At 44.6% G+C, this 14,732-nt stretch overlaps 1 protein-coding gene across 2 annotated transcripts in view; it reads right to left on the bottom strand.

Annotated features, from left to right (window-relative positions):
• Nucleotides 1–12,273: 12,273 nt before the first annotated feature.
• Nucleotides 12,274–14,732, bottom strand: part of LOC106589389 (uncharacterized) — a 28,175-nt gene continuing 25,716 nt past the window's right edge. For both annotated transcript variants that reach the window (XR_006762541.1, XM_045710087.1), the window contains one exon: nt 12,274–14,520. Coding sequence is in view for 1 of the 2 variants with exons in the window: in XM_045710087.1 (XP_045566043.1) it covers nt 14,383–14,520 (138 nt within the window). In the remaining variant the exon portion in view is untranslated. The remainder of the gene's footprint in view (nt 14,521–14,732) is intronic.

Here is a 14,732-nt window from a genome sequence, read left to right as displayed (position 1 = left end):
GATATATTGAAGCAACGTCTCAAGACATCAGTCAGGAAGTTAAAGCTTGGTCGCAAATGGGTCTTCCAAATGGACAATGACCCCAAGCATACTTCCAAAGTTCTGGCAAAATGGCCTAAGGACAACAAAGTCAAGGTATTGGAGTGGCCATCACAAAGCCCTGACCTCAATCCTATAGAAAATGTGTGGGCAGAACTAAAAAAGCGTGTGCAAGCAAGGAGGCCTAGAAACCTGACTCAGTTACACCAGCTCTGTCAGGAGGAATGGGCCAAAATTCACCCAACTTATTGTGGGAAGCCTGTGGAAGGCTACCCGAAACATTTGACCCAAGTTAAACAATTTAAAGGCAATGCTACCAAATACTAATTGAGTTTATGTAAACTTCTGACCCACTGGGAATGTGATGAAAGAAATAAAAGCTGAAATAAATCATTCCTCTCTACTATTATTCTGACATTTCACATTCTTTCAATAAAGTGGTGATCCTAACTGACCTAAAACAGGGATTTTTTACTAGGATTAAATGTCAGGAATTGTGAAAAACTGAGTTTAAATGTAGTTGGCTAAGGTGTATGTAAACTTCCGATTTCAACTGTATATACTTGGCGGTGTCAGAGGAAGGGCCAAAAAAAGAATCCAGTCACCCAAGTCATAGACTGTTCTCTCTGTTACCACATGGCAAGTGGTACCGGAGCGTCAAGTCTAGGTCCAAAAGGCTCCTTAACAGCTTCTACCACCAAGCCATAACACTGCTGCTACTCACTGTTTATTATCTATGCATAGTCACTTTACAAATTACCTTGACTAACCTGTACCCCCGCATATTGACTCTGTACCAGTACACCCTGTATATAGCCTCTTTACTGTTATATAATTTTCTTGTGTTGCTTTTTATTTTGTTTTTATTTCTTACTTTAGTTTATTTAGTAAATATTTTCTTAACTCTACTTCTTGAACTGCATTGTTGGTTAAGAGCTTGTAAGTAAGCATTTCACGGTAAGGTCTACACCTGTTGTATTCGACGCGTGACAAATAACATTTGATTTGAAGATAACAGTAAACAAGGCAAGGCTGAAAAAAATAAGATGCTGAAATCTGTTTTAGAAAAACTGGTCGGTCTGATGAAATTTGTGTGACCTCCTGGCCTTTCCCACAGATATAAAACCCCTAGAGTCTGAAGGCTGGAGAGGGCCACTGTGGTGGGCAGACAGACTGCTCTACCTCCTCTCTCCATCCATCACTATATTATACTCTGTCTCTCTCTTGTAGGCTCCAATGGTAAAGTACAGTACCAAAGTGCCTGATTGGTAGCGAGTGGCAAGGTGTGTCTCTCATTTGGTGCTGGGAACACCAGGGTGGATAATTCATCCAGTTTACTGTTTCAGACATCACATTGAGCTAGGCCAGCTTACCACAAAACACTTGTTATCAGTAAGGCATAAGTCAGATGATACAGGGTGCAAAAAATAAGACATTTGTAGAGATTTTTTGTTGTTGAAAGATGAGAGGCAGAAGGGTGGCAGGAAGGAAGGGAGAGAATAAGAGAGACAGTTAATTGTATTAACATCACTGTATCAAACTGGTTGCAACAGCAAAGCTCTTAAAACGTTCTTTATATAGTTTGTGACTTGCTAGCTTGTCTACGCAAACATTATACCTTTAAAGTTTTTATATACACTATGTTAATTTATACTTTTTGTCCCATGGATATGGACCGAACAATATAAATTAATCAAAGAAGAAGGCTGTTGCAAGATCATGAAGTTTAGAAAGATTTTTTTTTAGAGATGAGAGTTCCGCAGTGAGCTTTACTGTAACCTGAGCTGTTTCACATGCAGCCTTTAAAGGGTTAATCTCTTCACAGGTTCGCCTCTTATCTTCTCACCTCAGAACAGAGATTGTGGTTGAACAAGAACACATGCCAGATGACAGAAAGAGTTTCCTGTCTTTGTGGGAAGGTGGCAAGTGAGTGTGTGTACGTGCATGTGTGTACGTGCATGCCTACGTGCATTTCTTAACGTGGGTGTGTGCAAGAGAGAAAGAGAGGGGAATACTGTATAGTCAGTGGACTAAATCATTCTTCATAGCCGTGAAAGATGCTCATTCTCATGGACTCACAGACTTGAGGGAGTTGATAAATAACCCGTTTGAAACAGTCCGGAACTGTTTCAAACCACATTTGAGCGATCACATATCCCACTTTTTTCCATTGGTGTCACAATTTAATAAGAGGAAGGTTGAAAATGTACTTTCAATAGATGTTATAATTACTTAGCCTATTCAGTTTTATATAGAAAGTATAGCTGTGATGAGATGAGCAAAATGGTGAGCAAAATGTCTCATTACACATTCAGTTTGTGTATCAACAACCCTGCTTATTTGCAAAGATTAAATTATGTCCTTGACCCATCTTTGTCACTTTTCAACCACAATGGCCAGATTGTAAATTGATGTGACGATGCCAACTCGAGCAACTAGCACTGCCAAAAGTGCACAACAACAAACTCATGATCACAAACTGAATTTACAAGCAAACAAGTCTGTAAACTTCCACTGATGGTCTTCTTCTCAATAGAATAGCAGCAACTTGTCTTTCCCTCAGACAGAAAATGTGTATGATCTTACTAGTACAACCAACATATGGAATCGTGAATCCCTTAATGAGTTGAGATGAAATAAAACGTGAAATAAGGATAAATTGTTAATGTATTAAATAAATTAATCATGAAGAAGGAATATTAATGCAGCAATAGAAAAGTCACAATCATTTAAAAAACTGTCCCAGTCAGAAGTATGAGTGATTTAACTGGACTGTGTAGCTATCAGCTCTATCCCCTCCCCCACTCCTTATCTCCCTCTCTAATCGAATATCAATGCAGGGCAGCTTTCACAGATTTTGTCCCCTTTTTTTTCTCTCTCTCCCAAAGTCTAAAGTCTAAAGCTGTTACAGATGTACAACCCAGGGAAGGCTGTTGTGGGTGTATTATACGGCGTGTGAGTTTAATCTGTGCTGAAAGGCTTAGTATCACAACAGACTACCCTGGCCTGCGAGCACTGCGAGCAGCTGGGCTTGACCAGTGTGTGTGTGTGTGTGTGTGTGTGTGTGTGTGTGTGTGTCTGTGTGTGTGTGTAGGGAGCTGTCCAGTCAGAGGCTGCATTTATCAAGTCCCTTGATTAATTATCTGACCCACTCTATTGGCACAGCTGAGGGAGATCCAATAACAGTGTAGGGTTAAGAGCATTTCCTTCACAAGCAGTCAGACAGAGAGGGAATACTGCTACAATACACTATAATACTACAGAACACTACAATACTACACTATAGTACACTATAATACTACAGTACACTATAATACTACACAATAGCACACTATAATACTACAGTACAGTATAAGACTACAGTACACTATAACACTACAGCCCACTACAATTCTACAGAACACTATAATACTGCAATACACTACAACACTACAGTAAACTATAACACTATGTTGATCTGAGACTGGGCAGAAAGAACATTGGCAGTCCCAAAGATATGTCACAAAAATATAAAAAAATATAAATAAAACTGAAATACAGTACTACAACAGCCGAGACTATGTAACAACAGTATAACTTTGTAATAATTGAAGACTATTGTTAACAGTGTGTGTGGTGTGTGTGTATTGTGTTCGTGAAGGTCTATGAGTACAATATGGCTATTTTGGGAGTAGATAGAGGTGATACCTAACCCCTGGCGTAGGTTCACCCCTCTAGTCAACTTCTAGATTGAAAGTGTTCTTACATTCAACATTGCCTTCTGGTTTGGGAACCTCTCAGTCAAGAGCAGAGATGTTTTTGAAATGTGATATTCTACTCTCTTGTGTTTGGTGTCAGTCATATGAATTTGTATTTAGCTACGGTATTCAAATTCAATTTTGAATTAAAGAAAATTCGCTACTTACTAAAAAGCCTATAGGGAACACGAGGATAATGCGATAGATATAATATATTTTTATAACACATTCAAATGCCACAAAAGCGAAAGCAAAAAACAAAACAAATGCAACAGCATGCAATGAAAGGTTAGTTGAGATCAGTTGACATCAGTTCAGTTGATGATCAGACCCTCTGTCTCTTCTGATTGGTTCCTTCAGACACTGAACTTCCTGGTCAAACGGCTGATTCCAGTGTCCTCTTCCGGGTGACCCCGGTCACACTTGAGACGATCACACTGTCACTGACCTTATCTGACCTAATAATACAAATATAAATAAAACGTTTAATTTTAAGCACTTTCCAAGTCACCCAAGTACACTTGTACATATGGGAGAGATAACACAAAAGCAAGAAAATTACAAGATAAAAAATGTAAAAAAACACCTTTTGAGTTTCTTTCAGGATGTGCTTGATGGGTGGCACTGGCTCATTCTCTTACAGGGAACCCATGGTGGCATCATAGGGATGAGAAAACTGTCACAGTCCTCCAATCTTCTCTTCTTCTTGGAGAGCTGGCCCTCTGGCTGAAAGTCTCCTGGGTGACTAATGGCTGATTCTTGAAACCATAGAGGTGTTCTCCTTTGGTGAGTGGCTGGGGACTGCCTGGTCGGGTTGCTGCTGTGGCTGACTCCACATATGTTGGCACCACCACAGGGGCAACAAGGACGTAGTCAGGCCCTGGTGATCTCAAGGCTGGAGCTCCGGGGGGGTTCTCATGTTGCTCTCCCACTACGACCTCCAGGACCTCCAGGCCCAAAGGGGCCATAGCTTCAGCCACTGCATGTTCCAGCTCACCACTGAGGCTTCATGATCCTGGTCTTGGCCAGAGGGACCAAGCAGATGATGGCTGGGAGGGTGTGGTTTGGTATAGGGATATTGGTCCATACTGACATGATGGCATCACGCAGTTGCTGCATATTGGACAGCAGTACATTCATGCTGTACTGCCATTCCATTCTGTACTGCCCAAGCCCGTTCCATAACATCCCAAAGATGCTCTATTGGATTGAGGACAGGGTCCTGCGCAGGCCACTCAAGTAAACTGAACTCGCTGTCATGTTCCACTCCGCAATTGTCCAGTGTTCGTAATCGTGTGCCCACTGGAGCTGCATCTTCTTGATTTATCTGATAGGAGTGGAACCCGGTGTGGTCGTCTGCTGCAATAGCCCATCTGTGACAAGGATCGAGTTGTGCGTTCCGAGATACCGTTCTGCACACCACTGTTGTACTGCGCCGTTATTTGTCTGTTTGTGGCCCGCCAGTTAGCTTGCGTGATTATTGTTGTTCTCCTTCGACCTCTCTCATCAACAAGCTGTTTTCACCTACAGGACTGCTGCTGACCGGATGTTTTTTGTTTGTCGCACCATTCTCGGTAAACTCTAGACACTGTCATGTGTGAAAGCCCGGGAGGGGCAGCTGTTTGAGATACTTGATTCGAGACGCCTGGCACCGACGATCTGTCTTTAGAATGTTGACGTAGCATGCTATTAATGGTTTCCATGGCAAACCAAGCTGATTTCCTTGTGATGCACTAGATCCATGCAGGTGTTGTCATAATGGTGGTTACTGTATGTGGCCAGGGAAAGATGGAGATTTAAAACATTTTTTAATAATAATTGTCCAATTCAGATAACTATTTTTCAGGAACTTCTTGTGTGTAGTGGTTCATACAACAAAGCAGTACAGGCAATAGAGGACATGATATACATTGCCGAACAATACTTCAAAAAGGCAGTCAGTGTGTGTATACAGGGTATTCTGGTCTCCTTCCCCAGAGAGCTTGACTGTGCACACTTCCTTTACTCTGCAAAGTGGGTGTGATGCTGCTATATGCTCTCTCCCTCTCTTTTTTCATTTGCCATTTTTTTAAATAATAACCTATATAATAACCCCCTCCCTGTCCCTGTATTTAACAGTAATGATTGTAGGAGCCCCCTTCTGTCCTTTCCTCCTGTCTGAGGCTGAACCACTCTCTGATCACTTCCTGAGGGCCCCGGGGCCTCTCATCATAATTCTCCCATCTCTGACCACCTACACACAGCTCAACGACTACCCCTCTCCTCTACCATGTTTTACGACTTAACACACAGCTCAATAACTACCCGTCTCCTTACACACAGCTAAATGACAACTCTTCTCTCCTCTCTCTCCCCCCCTCACATCGCAGCTGAGTTTGGGTGTCTACACACATGTAACCAGTTCAAATGAATAATGAGAACTCAGCTATGATGTTGCAATCAAAAGCTGCATGTTATGCAAAAAAAGAGACATTCTTCAGTATTATTCATGTGCAGCAAGACACATTTTTTGGAGGGTTGTTTTCTTTGGGCCAATTGGGGTAGAGAGAGAGTAGAAACAGAGGATAATGCCTTAAAAGTGTTGTGTGACTTGGTGTCAGGCCGAGACATGGATTGTCCTGACAGAGAGCAGTGAGCACTTTGTGGGGTGGAATCAGTTCACCATCCCCGCTGCGGAGAGCTTGGCACAGAGCCTACTAACGTCACACGTGGCAGGAGACAGACAGGGCTGTCATTCACTGTCAAAACAGTTCCTGCAAAGCGGAAGGCCCACACTGGTCAGACGAGTTGGGCTCGACTCACCTTGGCGGCTCTGCAGATTCCAGGTCTGTAGTAGCTTGCTTGGCTGACTGGGGCGCAGCATAGTAATGACAGGCAGCAGTAGCTCTGTGGAACTAGCCGAGGAATCATAATCGACGCAACATTAGGTGCATGTCATTTTTTTGGGCTGCTATAGACACCACCTCCTGGGCTTTAGTGTTAATACCCCAGTGTGTCCTATATGTGCAGTGGCACTATGTATTATATTATAGAGATGTCTATTAAGGTGATGCTATAGGTACCCCTGGTGTTGTGGTAGCATGCAATATTCACCCTCTTGCGACCCGGATTTGATTCCCAAGCGGCACCCCCCTAGAAACCAGTCATGGTGAATGGTTGTGCATGGGGATAGCAACCCCATCCTATAAACAGCAACAAATATACACGAACATTCAAAAGTTTGGGGTGACTTAGAAATGTCCTTGTTTTTGATAGAAAATCAAATTTTTTGTCTTTTAAAATAACATTAATTGATTACAAATACGGTGTAGACATAGTTAAGGTTGTTAATGACTATTGTAGCTTGAAACTGCAGATTCTTTATGGAACATCTACTGCGGCTTGTGAATGGATTCGCCCCCCTTGGCATTTTTCCTAATTTGTTGTCTTACAACCTGGAAATAAAAAATGTTGGGGGGGGGGGGGGGGTTGTATCATTTGATTTACACAACATGCCTACCACTTTGAAGATGCAAAATATTTTTTCCTTGTGAAACTAACAAGAAATAAGACAAAACAGAAAACTTGAGCATGCATAACTATTCACCCCCCCAAAGTCAATACTTTGTAGAGCCACCTTTTGCAGCATTTTCAGCTGCAAGTCTCTTGGGGTATGTCTCTATAAGCTTGGCACATCTAGCCATTCTTCAAGGCAAAACTGCTTCAGCTCCTTCAACTTGGATGGGTTCCGCTGGTGTACAGCAATTTTTAAGTCATACCACAGATTCTCAATTGGATTGAGGTCTGGGCTTTGACTAGGCCATTCCAAGACATTTAATGTTTCCCTTTAAACCACTCGAGTGTTGCTTTAGCAGTATGCTTAGGGTCATTGTCCTGCTGGAAGGTGAACCTCCGTCCCAGTCTCAAATCTCAGGTTTCCCTCAAGAATTTCCCTGTATTTAGCGCCATCCATCATTCCTTCAATTCTGACCAGTTTCCCGGTCCCTGCCGATGAAAAACTTCCCCACAGCATGATGCTGCCACCACCATGCTTCACTGTGGGGATGGTGTTGGGTTTGCGCCAGACATAGCATTTTCCTTGATGGCCAAAAAGCAACATTTTAGTCTCATCTGACCAGAGTACCTTCTTCCATATGTTTGGGGATTGTCCCACATGCCTTTTGGCGAACACCAAACGTGTTTGCTTATTTTTTTCTGGCTACTCTTCCATAAAGCCCAACTCTGTGGAGTGTACGGCTTAAAGTGGTCCTATGGACAGATACTCCAATCTCCGCTGTGGAGCTTTGCAGGGTTATCTTTGGTCTCTTTGTTGCCTCTCTGATTAATGCCCTCCTTGCCTAGTCTGTGAACTTTGGTGGGTGGCACTCTCTTGGCAGGTTTGTTGTGGTGCCATATTCTTTCAATTGTTTAATAATGGATTTAATGGTGCTCTGTGGGATGTTCAAAGTTTCAGATATTTTTTATAACCCAACCCTGATCTGTACTTCTCCACAACTTTGTCCCTGACCTGTTTGGAGAGCTCCTTGGTCTTTGTGATGCCGCTTGCTTGGTGGTGCCCCTTGCTTAGTGGTGTTGCAGACTCTGGGGCATTTCAGAACAGGTATATATATACTGAGATAATTTGACATTTAAATAAATTCCACCTGTGTGCAATCTAACTAATTATGTGACTTCTGAAGGTAATTGGTTGCACCAGATCTTATTTAGGGGCTTCATAACAAAGGGGGTGAATACATATGTACACACCATTTTTCCGTTTTTTTGAATTTTTTGAAACAAGTTATTTTTTTCATTTCACTTCACTTCACCAATTTGGACTATTTTGTGTATGTCTGTTACATGAAATCCAAATAAATATCAATTTAAATTACAGGTTGTAATGCAACAAAATAGGAAAAACACCAAGGGGGATGAATACTTTTGCAAGGCACAGTACATAGGAGTACAGAGGCCCATTATCAGCAACCATCACTCCTGTGTTCCAATGGCATATTGCGTTAGCTAATCTAAGTTTATAATTTTAAAAGGCTAATTGATCATTAGAAAACCCTTTTGCAAGTATCTTAGCACAGCTAAAAACTGTTGTGCTGATTAAAGAAGCAATAAAACTGGCCTTCTTTACACTAGTTGAGTATCTGGAGCATCAGCATTTGTGGGTTCGATTACAGGCTCAAAATGGCTAGAAACAAAGAACTTTCTTCTGAAACTCGTCAGTCTATTCTTATTCTGAGAAATGAAGGCTATTCCATGTGAGAAATTGCCAAGAAACTGAAGATCTGGTACAACGCTCTGTACTACTCCCTTCACAGAAAGCGCAAACTGGCTCTAACCAGAATAGAAAGAGGAGTGGGAGCAAGAGGACAAGTACATTAGAGTGTCTTGTTTGAGAAACAGACACCTCACAAGTCCTCAACTAGCAGCTTCATTAAATAGTACCCGCAAAACACCAGTCTCAACGTCAACAGTGAAGATGCGACTCCGGGATGCTGGCCTTAAGTAGAACAAGGCTGTCTGTATGGGCCTGACTGACTGACTGTCCCTCCCTCCAGAATCAATAGTGAGCTCTTAGGCGATCGACTGACTGTGCTCAGAGGGCTGTGCCTGCCTACCTGCCACAGAAAGAGAGAGGGAGCCGACTGCTGTTGGTGACGTCACCTCCCATGGGGCTGTGCACCGCCTCTCTCGTTATCCCAGCTTGGGCTCTCTGGGGAGGCAGAGGAGAAGTCTAAACATCCCAATCTCCTGTCTGACACACACACACACACACACACACACACACACACACACACACACACACACACACACACACACACACACACACTTGTATGCACACATATGCTCATGCACGTACGCACACACAAACACACTTGCTTGTAGCGTGCACTCACTCACTTACACACCATCGTGCACACAAGAGGCTACAGAGTGGACTCGCTTATCCTGAAAACCCAAGCCTCATTTCTCCTCATTTCCTCCCTGAAAACATCTTTCCCCCTGAGCAAATAGCCCTCCACCAACAGAGTAATCTTATGACAAATGCTCTTGGATCCAAACACAAATACACCCCCCCCCCCCCAACACTTATCCATCCCCAGTGGGAGCAGAGTAGAGTGAGTGCTCAGAGACTTTTAATCCCACTCCGGGGGTGTCCACCAAAAGTGGAGTCACATGACAAGCCATGACCTGAATCCTGCCCTTGTGGCCCTAAAAGGAGGATGGGGGGATGGAGGTAGAGGGGGGTAGCTGCTATCTCCTCAACCTCTGGTGCCATCTGCCAGTGACTTTGCAAAAATGCAAATCAGCTACCCACAGTGCACAGCAGCCTTGCTCCATCGGAATAGCCTACGAAAATAGGTCAGACGCACCATGAGCCTAGTGTCTCCGGCAGCATGCTTAACTGCTTTGTGTGATGGGGGGATAAGGATGAGTGGGGGGGACTCTTCACAGAGAGAGACACACAGTCTGGATCTGGAGAGGCCCTTTTGTGCATGCATGTACAATGCTGTAAAAAAAGCGAGAGAGAGACAGAGATACAGAGAGAGAGAGAGCGAGAGAGATAGAGGGCGAGAGAGGAGGGTGGATAAAAGAGAAAAGGAGTCGGGGGAACATTTTAAATTAGTTCTGGCAGTGAAACAAAGGCTTCACTTGACTTTGTCATTTACCAAGCCAGCGAGTGCTCTGCCAGCCAGCCAGCCAGCCAGCCAGCCAGCCAGCCAGCGAGAACGACACAGTGCGTGCCGCTCTTCTCACTGCTCCAAACGCGACACTGCTCTGTTCTGTCCCCCTCTCTCTCTTCCCGCCGAACAATCACCCGGCAGTCCCCTATCCAACCAACAACACACAAGCCCGCTGGCAGTACCGGGTTTATTCTACCAGCACCCCGCATCCTACACACCCTCCTCAACAACCCAAATACAAATCCCCAGTATTCTTCTCCCCTCCGCCGCCTAGCTCTCTTCAACCTTAACCAATTATTTCTTGTCGGATGCTAAAAAAAGATCAAAGACCCCCAGCTGAGGATGGGCATGTTAATGAGAGTCAGACAGGCAGGCAGAGCAGAGATGCAGGCAGGCAGAACAGAGAAGCAGGCAGCTGATGCAACGCCGTGGCAAGGCTAGTGCAATCCAGGCAGCTGACTTCTATTTCTCGCAGGATGACTGCGATGAATTATGCATCCCCTTGGAGCAAAAAGCTAGTCTCTCCCCACCCCCATCTATCCGTCTCTCTCCTGCTGCATTTGGGTTCTGTTCCAACCAGTCTCTGTGCCCTGGATGAGCATTAACATGTAATCCGAGGAGGCTCCATCTCTCTCCTCCTGCCCCTAACACATGTGAAGCTCAGTGTGGCACAAGGGGTACAGTCCACTGACTGATGTAATCTACTGTCCGTGTGCTTTGTGAATGTCATCGCGACCTGAGTGCATATGTTACAAGATATCAAACACATGTATAGTATTGTATTGTACACAAGCATGCACTCACACCCATTGGGCCTTTACAATTATGTACTGGTGCGAGTTGTGGAAAGTTGGTTTCATATCATACTCCCATTGGAAAGCAGACAGTCCTGCACTGCAGTACAACTGGAGAAACTGGAAATGAAACACTTCCATTTTATTCTAACATTGTGTTTGTATTCTGTTTTCATATACTCACATATAAGATGACCCTGAGCGAAATGTGCTTGTGTCTGACCTTGAATTCACCCATTCAGTTAAGTGGAGGAGAGAACACTAGTCATTTAACGCACTGTTCAGTGACTGCAGGGGGAAAGAAGTGTTAGATCGATAATAAAAAGAAATCCAAAAACAGGGCAAACCCTTTAATAAGGACAATAGCGAACCTGTCATGCATGAAGAACAATACCCAAACCCCAAGAACAGTGATGATGCAATCAGCTAAGATAGTGTCCTAAAACCACTCTGGCTCTCTTTTGTTTCTCTGGATGGTTTTGGCCTCTTCAAGCCAGTGTGTGAAGTCTGTGCAGTGGGCTGTTCATAATTCAGCATTCTGGGCTTTCTGTGGCTCACTGTGTTGATAGTGCTAGCACGCGAGAGGGCATAGCCTAATCACACACAGGCCTTTTCCCACTGCCAGTGTGGAGGCAGAGCCTGGTGCCATTGCGGGTGGTACTGCATGGGGCCTAAGAGCGATCAGGGTCCTGCAGCTGCAGGCTGGGTATGTGTGTGTGTGCATGTATGTGTGCATGTGTGTGTATGGGTTCTATATGTGTATGTGTTTTAACCCTTACCTGGGTGCTGCTTGTTACTGCAGACTGTAAGTAGAGTGGAGTGGGCCTACTACTACCCCAGCTGCAACAGCCTGGATCTCCGGCCCAAAACGCTGTAATTATGTCGGATTAGCGGGGGCTCTTTCTCCAGACCGGCTGCCAAACATTTTGTCCCAGATTACTGTTCCGCCACTAAGCTGCTGAACTCGGTCAGTGTCGGGAGGCTGCCCCGGGTGGAATTACACCGCCACGGGCGCCATGAGGGGGGTTAGGGTTGGCAGGGCCACAGGGCTCTCACTGGGACACTTGACCTTCATGAGCACAGGGCAGACCTGGTGTTAGCCATACCAGGCAGTCATACCCGGAGTCCTCTGGCTACATCAATGGTGGGTGAGATATGGTATTAGTCAAACAGCACATAGTGTTCCTACTTTGCCTAATGCATTTAGAAGTCATTAAGGGATCTTGATTACTTTCTAATTGCTTTTTGACTACCCACATCCATTTTGTACGACTTTGCTCTGAGCTCTGTGCTGATTGGTTCCCATACCACCTGCCATCTTTCTGAGAAAAAAAAAGAAAGTGGAATTACAGACACAAAGGGAGAGATATAGTTTTCAACTTTTTTATTCAATCTGAACCAAAATCAGATGTTTAGAGAGAAATCCTGAGTAACAACACCATATTTACTTTGAGTAAAGTACTTCATTGGAACGGAATCATGGTCCACCTTGTTGTATTAGTGGGTCATATAAACACCGGTTCCACATCTAACCACAAGTGAACACAGCATAGCATCAACATGTTAAAAAAACATATCAAGTACTTCGGTGGACAGGGGGGGTAATGGATCAATGGCAGTACCCCCCTCTCTGGGCTAGCATACTGTACACATAGAGGCCCCCACACTATACTCCCATCCCCCCTACCGAGGACTTCAGAACGTCAAACACCTTCAGGGCAGACTCGATACAGCCGTCGAAATTGGAATGTGTGAAGCCGTCGCCCCCCACACACCAACAGAGGCTGGGACAGCGGCGTCATCTGCCCTGGGCAGTCGGCCACCGAGCTCGTCACCTAATTAGTTGAGAAAGAGAGAGGGGGTGGTGGGGTAGAGAGGGGGGGAGGGGGTGGAGAGAGAAGGGCCATACAGCAGCAGGTGGAGTGGCCCTAACGGTCTCTAGACCCAATAGAGAGGGCTGATTAGTCCTTCATGCTGCTGCTGAGCTATTGAGTGGAATCGGCAGCTCACTGTCCTTCACTGATAAATGATGCATTGATTGTATACTACACTACTGAAGCCCAATTGTTGTCATGGCCACAGATGTATCTATTTCTACAGCTACAGTAGAACGTGTATTGAGACAATGATTTGTTTGTGCTACAGTTATCCTGCAATCCAAAAAAACTGTCTGTGCTCAAGTTACCTCTGGATGAACGTGGTGGGATACCACAGATCAAGCCATAAAATGCACTGCCTTTGGCTAGACAGGCAGATAGCGAATCAGCCTCGCAGCCAACTGTCTTCCTCATGTTTAAATCCTGAATGCTGAGAGTTAAGTGTGTTAATGACTTGGGAGTGTAAACACACAAGCCGGTGTACGTGTCGTAACTTCTGTCAGAGGCTTCTGCTGGCCTGTACTAAGAGGAGAGGCAGCAGATGGATAAACATCGAGGTACGCTGCCCTGCACCGCTAAGGGTAAGGAAATAGGATCCATTTCCTGCTGGGGCTTTTAATAGGCATCGTTATAGGCTACTATGTGCTGCTATCATAACCCCCAACCTCCACCTCCCTCCATCCCCACTCCTCCCCCAAAACATAATTGTTTGTTTGCTCATGCATCCTTGAAAAGGTCATCACCATGTAAATCAATTGATGATAAGCATTTTTGTTGAAATGTGGCCATGGACAAATTGTTTGGTTCACTCTAGTGGTACGTTGATAAAGTGGCCCTGGGCCCTGCCGTCTCCATATACAGTGTGAGGCTGACTTCCCAGGGCAAAGAGCACGGAGCGCCAAGGAGGAGGGTTTGGGACCTTAAGATAAACGCCCCAATATAAACACGTTTTATCTCAAGGAAAGCAAGAGATTTCGACAGCTGAGAATACGTCTGCTTCATAAGAGAAGTAATCTAAAGAGCACGCAACTTATAACCTTTATTTTAGCAACAGTTAAACTGCTATAACTGTTAGGATCAATCATGCATTTGTGTCTCTCTGTCACAAGGGTCTTTGTTAGAATGACTGCTAGTGCATTTGACAGGGAGCTGATGTGTGTACAGTGTGAGTGAGTGTGCATATGTATGTGTGTGTGTCTGCGCATTCCATTATGAATGTGTGTGTGTCTATATTATAATACAAATGTGCTTGTGTGTGTTACAGTACAAATGTGTGTGTGTGTGTGCGTTCTATCATGGCCCATCCAGTTCCAGTGGGCCTTGGCCCATGCTCTGGCACTCCCAGTGATGTGGCCTCCCACACAGATGTTCTGTGGCCTCTGACCCCCAGCCCAGCCTAGCTTAGCAGAGTGTGTGTGGGTGTGTGTTGGAGCGAGAGAGAGAGAGAGAGAGAGAGAGAGGAGAGAGGAGAGAGGAGAGAGAGAGCACATTTAAGAGATTGAGTGATGCAATCGCCGAGTGTGTACTTCAATCACTACAGAAGAGTGATGAACAGCTACAAGAGCCCTTGGAGGACATATTCTTGCTGGACATAAGTAGTGTAAATAA

The sequence above is a fragment of the Salmo salar genome, chromosome ssa28, assembly GCF_905237065.1.
Source record: "Salmo salar chromosome ssa28, Ssal_v3.1, whole genome shotgun sequence".
Taxonomy (NCBI): Eukaryota; Metazoa; Chordata; class Actinopteri; order Salmoniformes; family Salmonidae; genus Salmo; species Salmo salar.
This window is presented reverse-complemented; position numbering and strand designations above follow the sequence as displayed.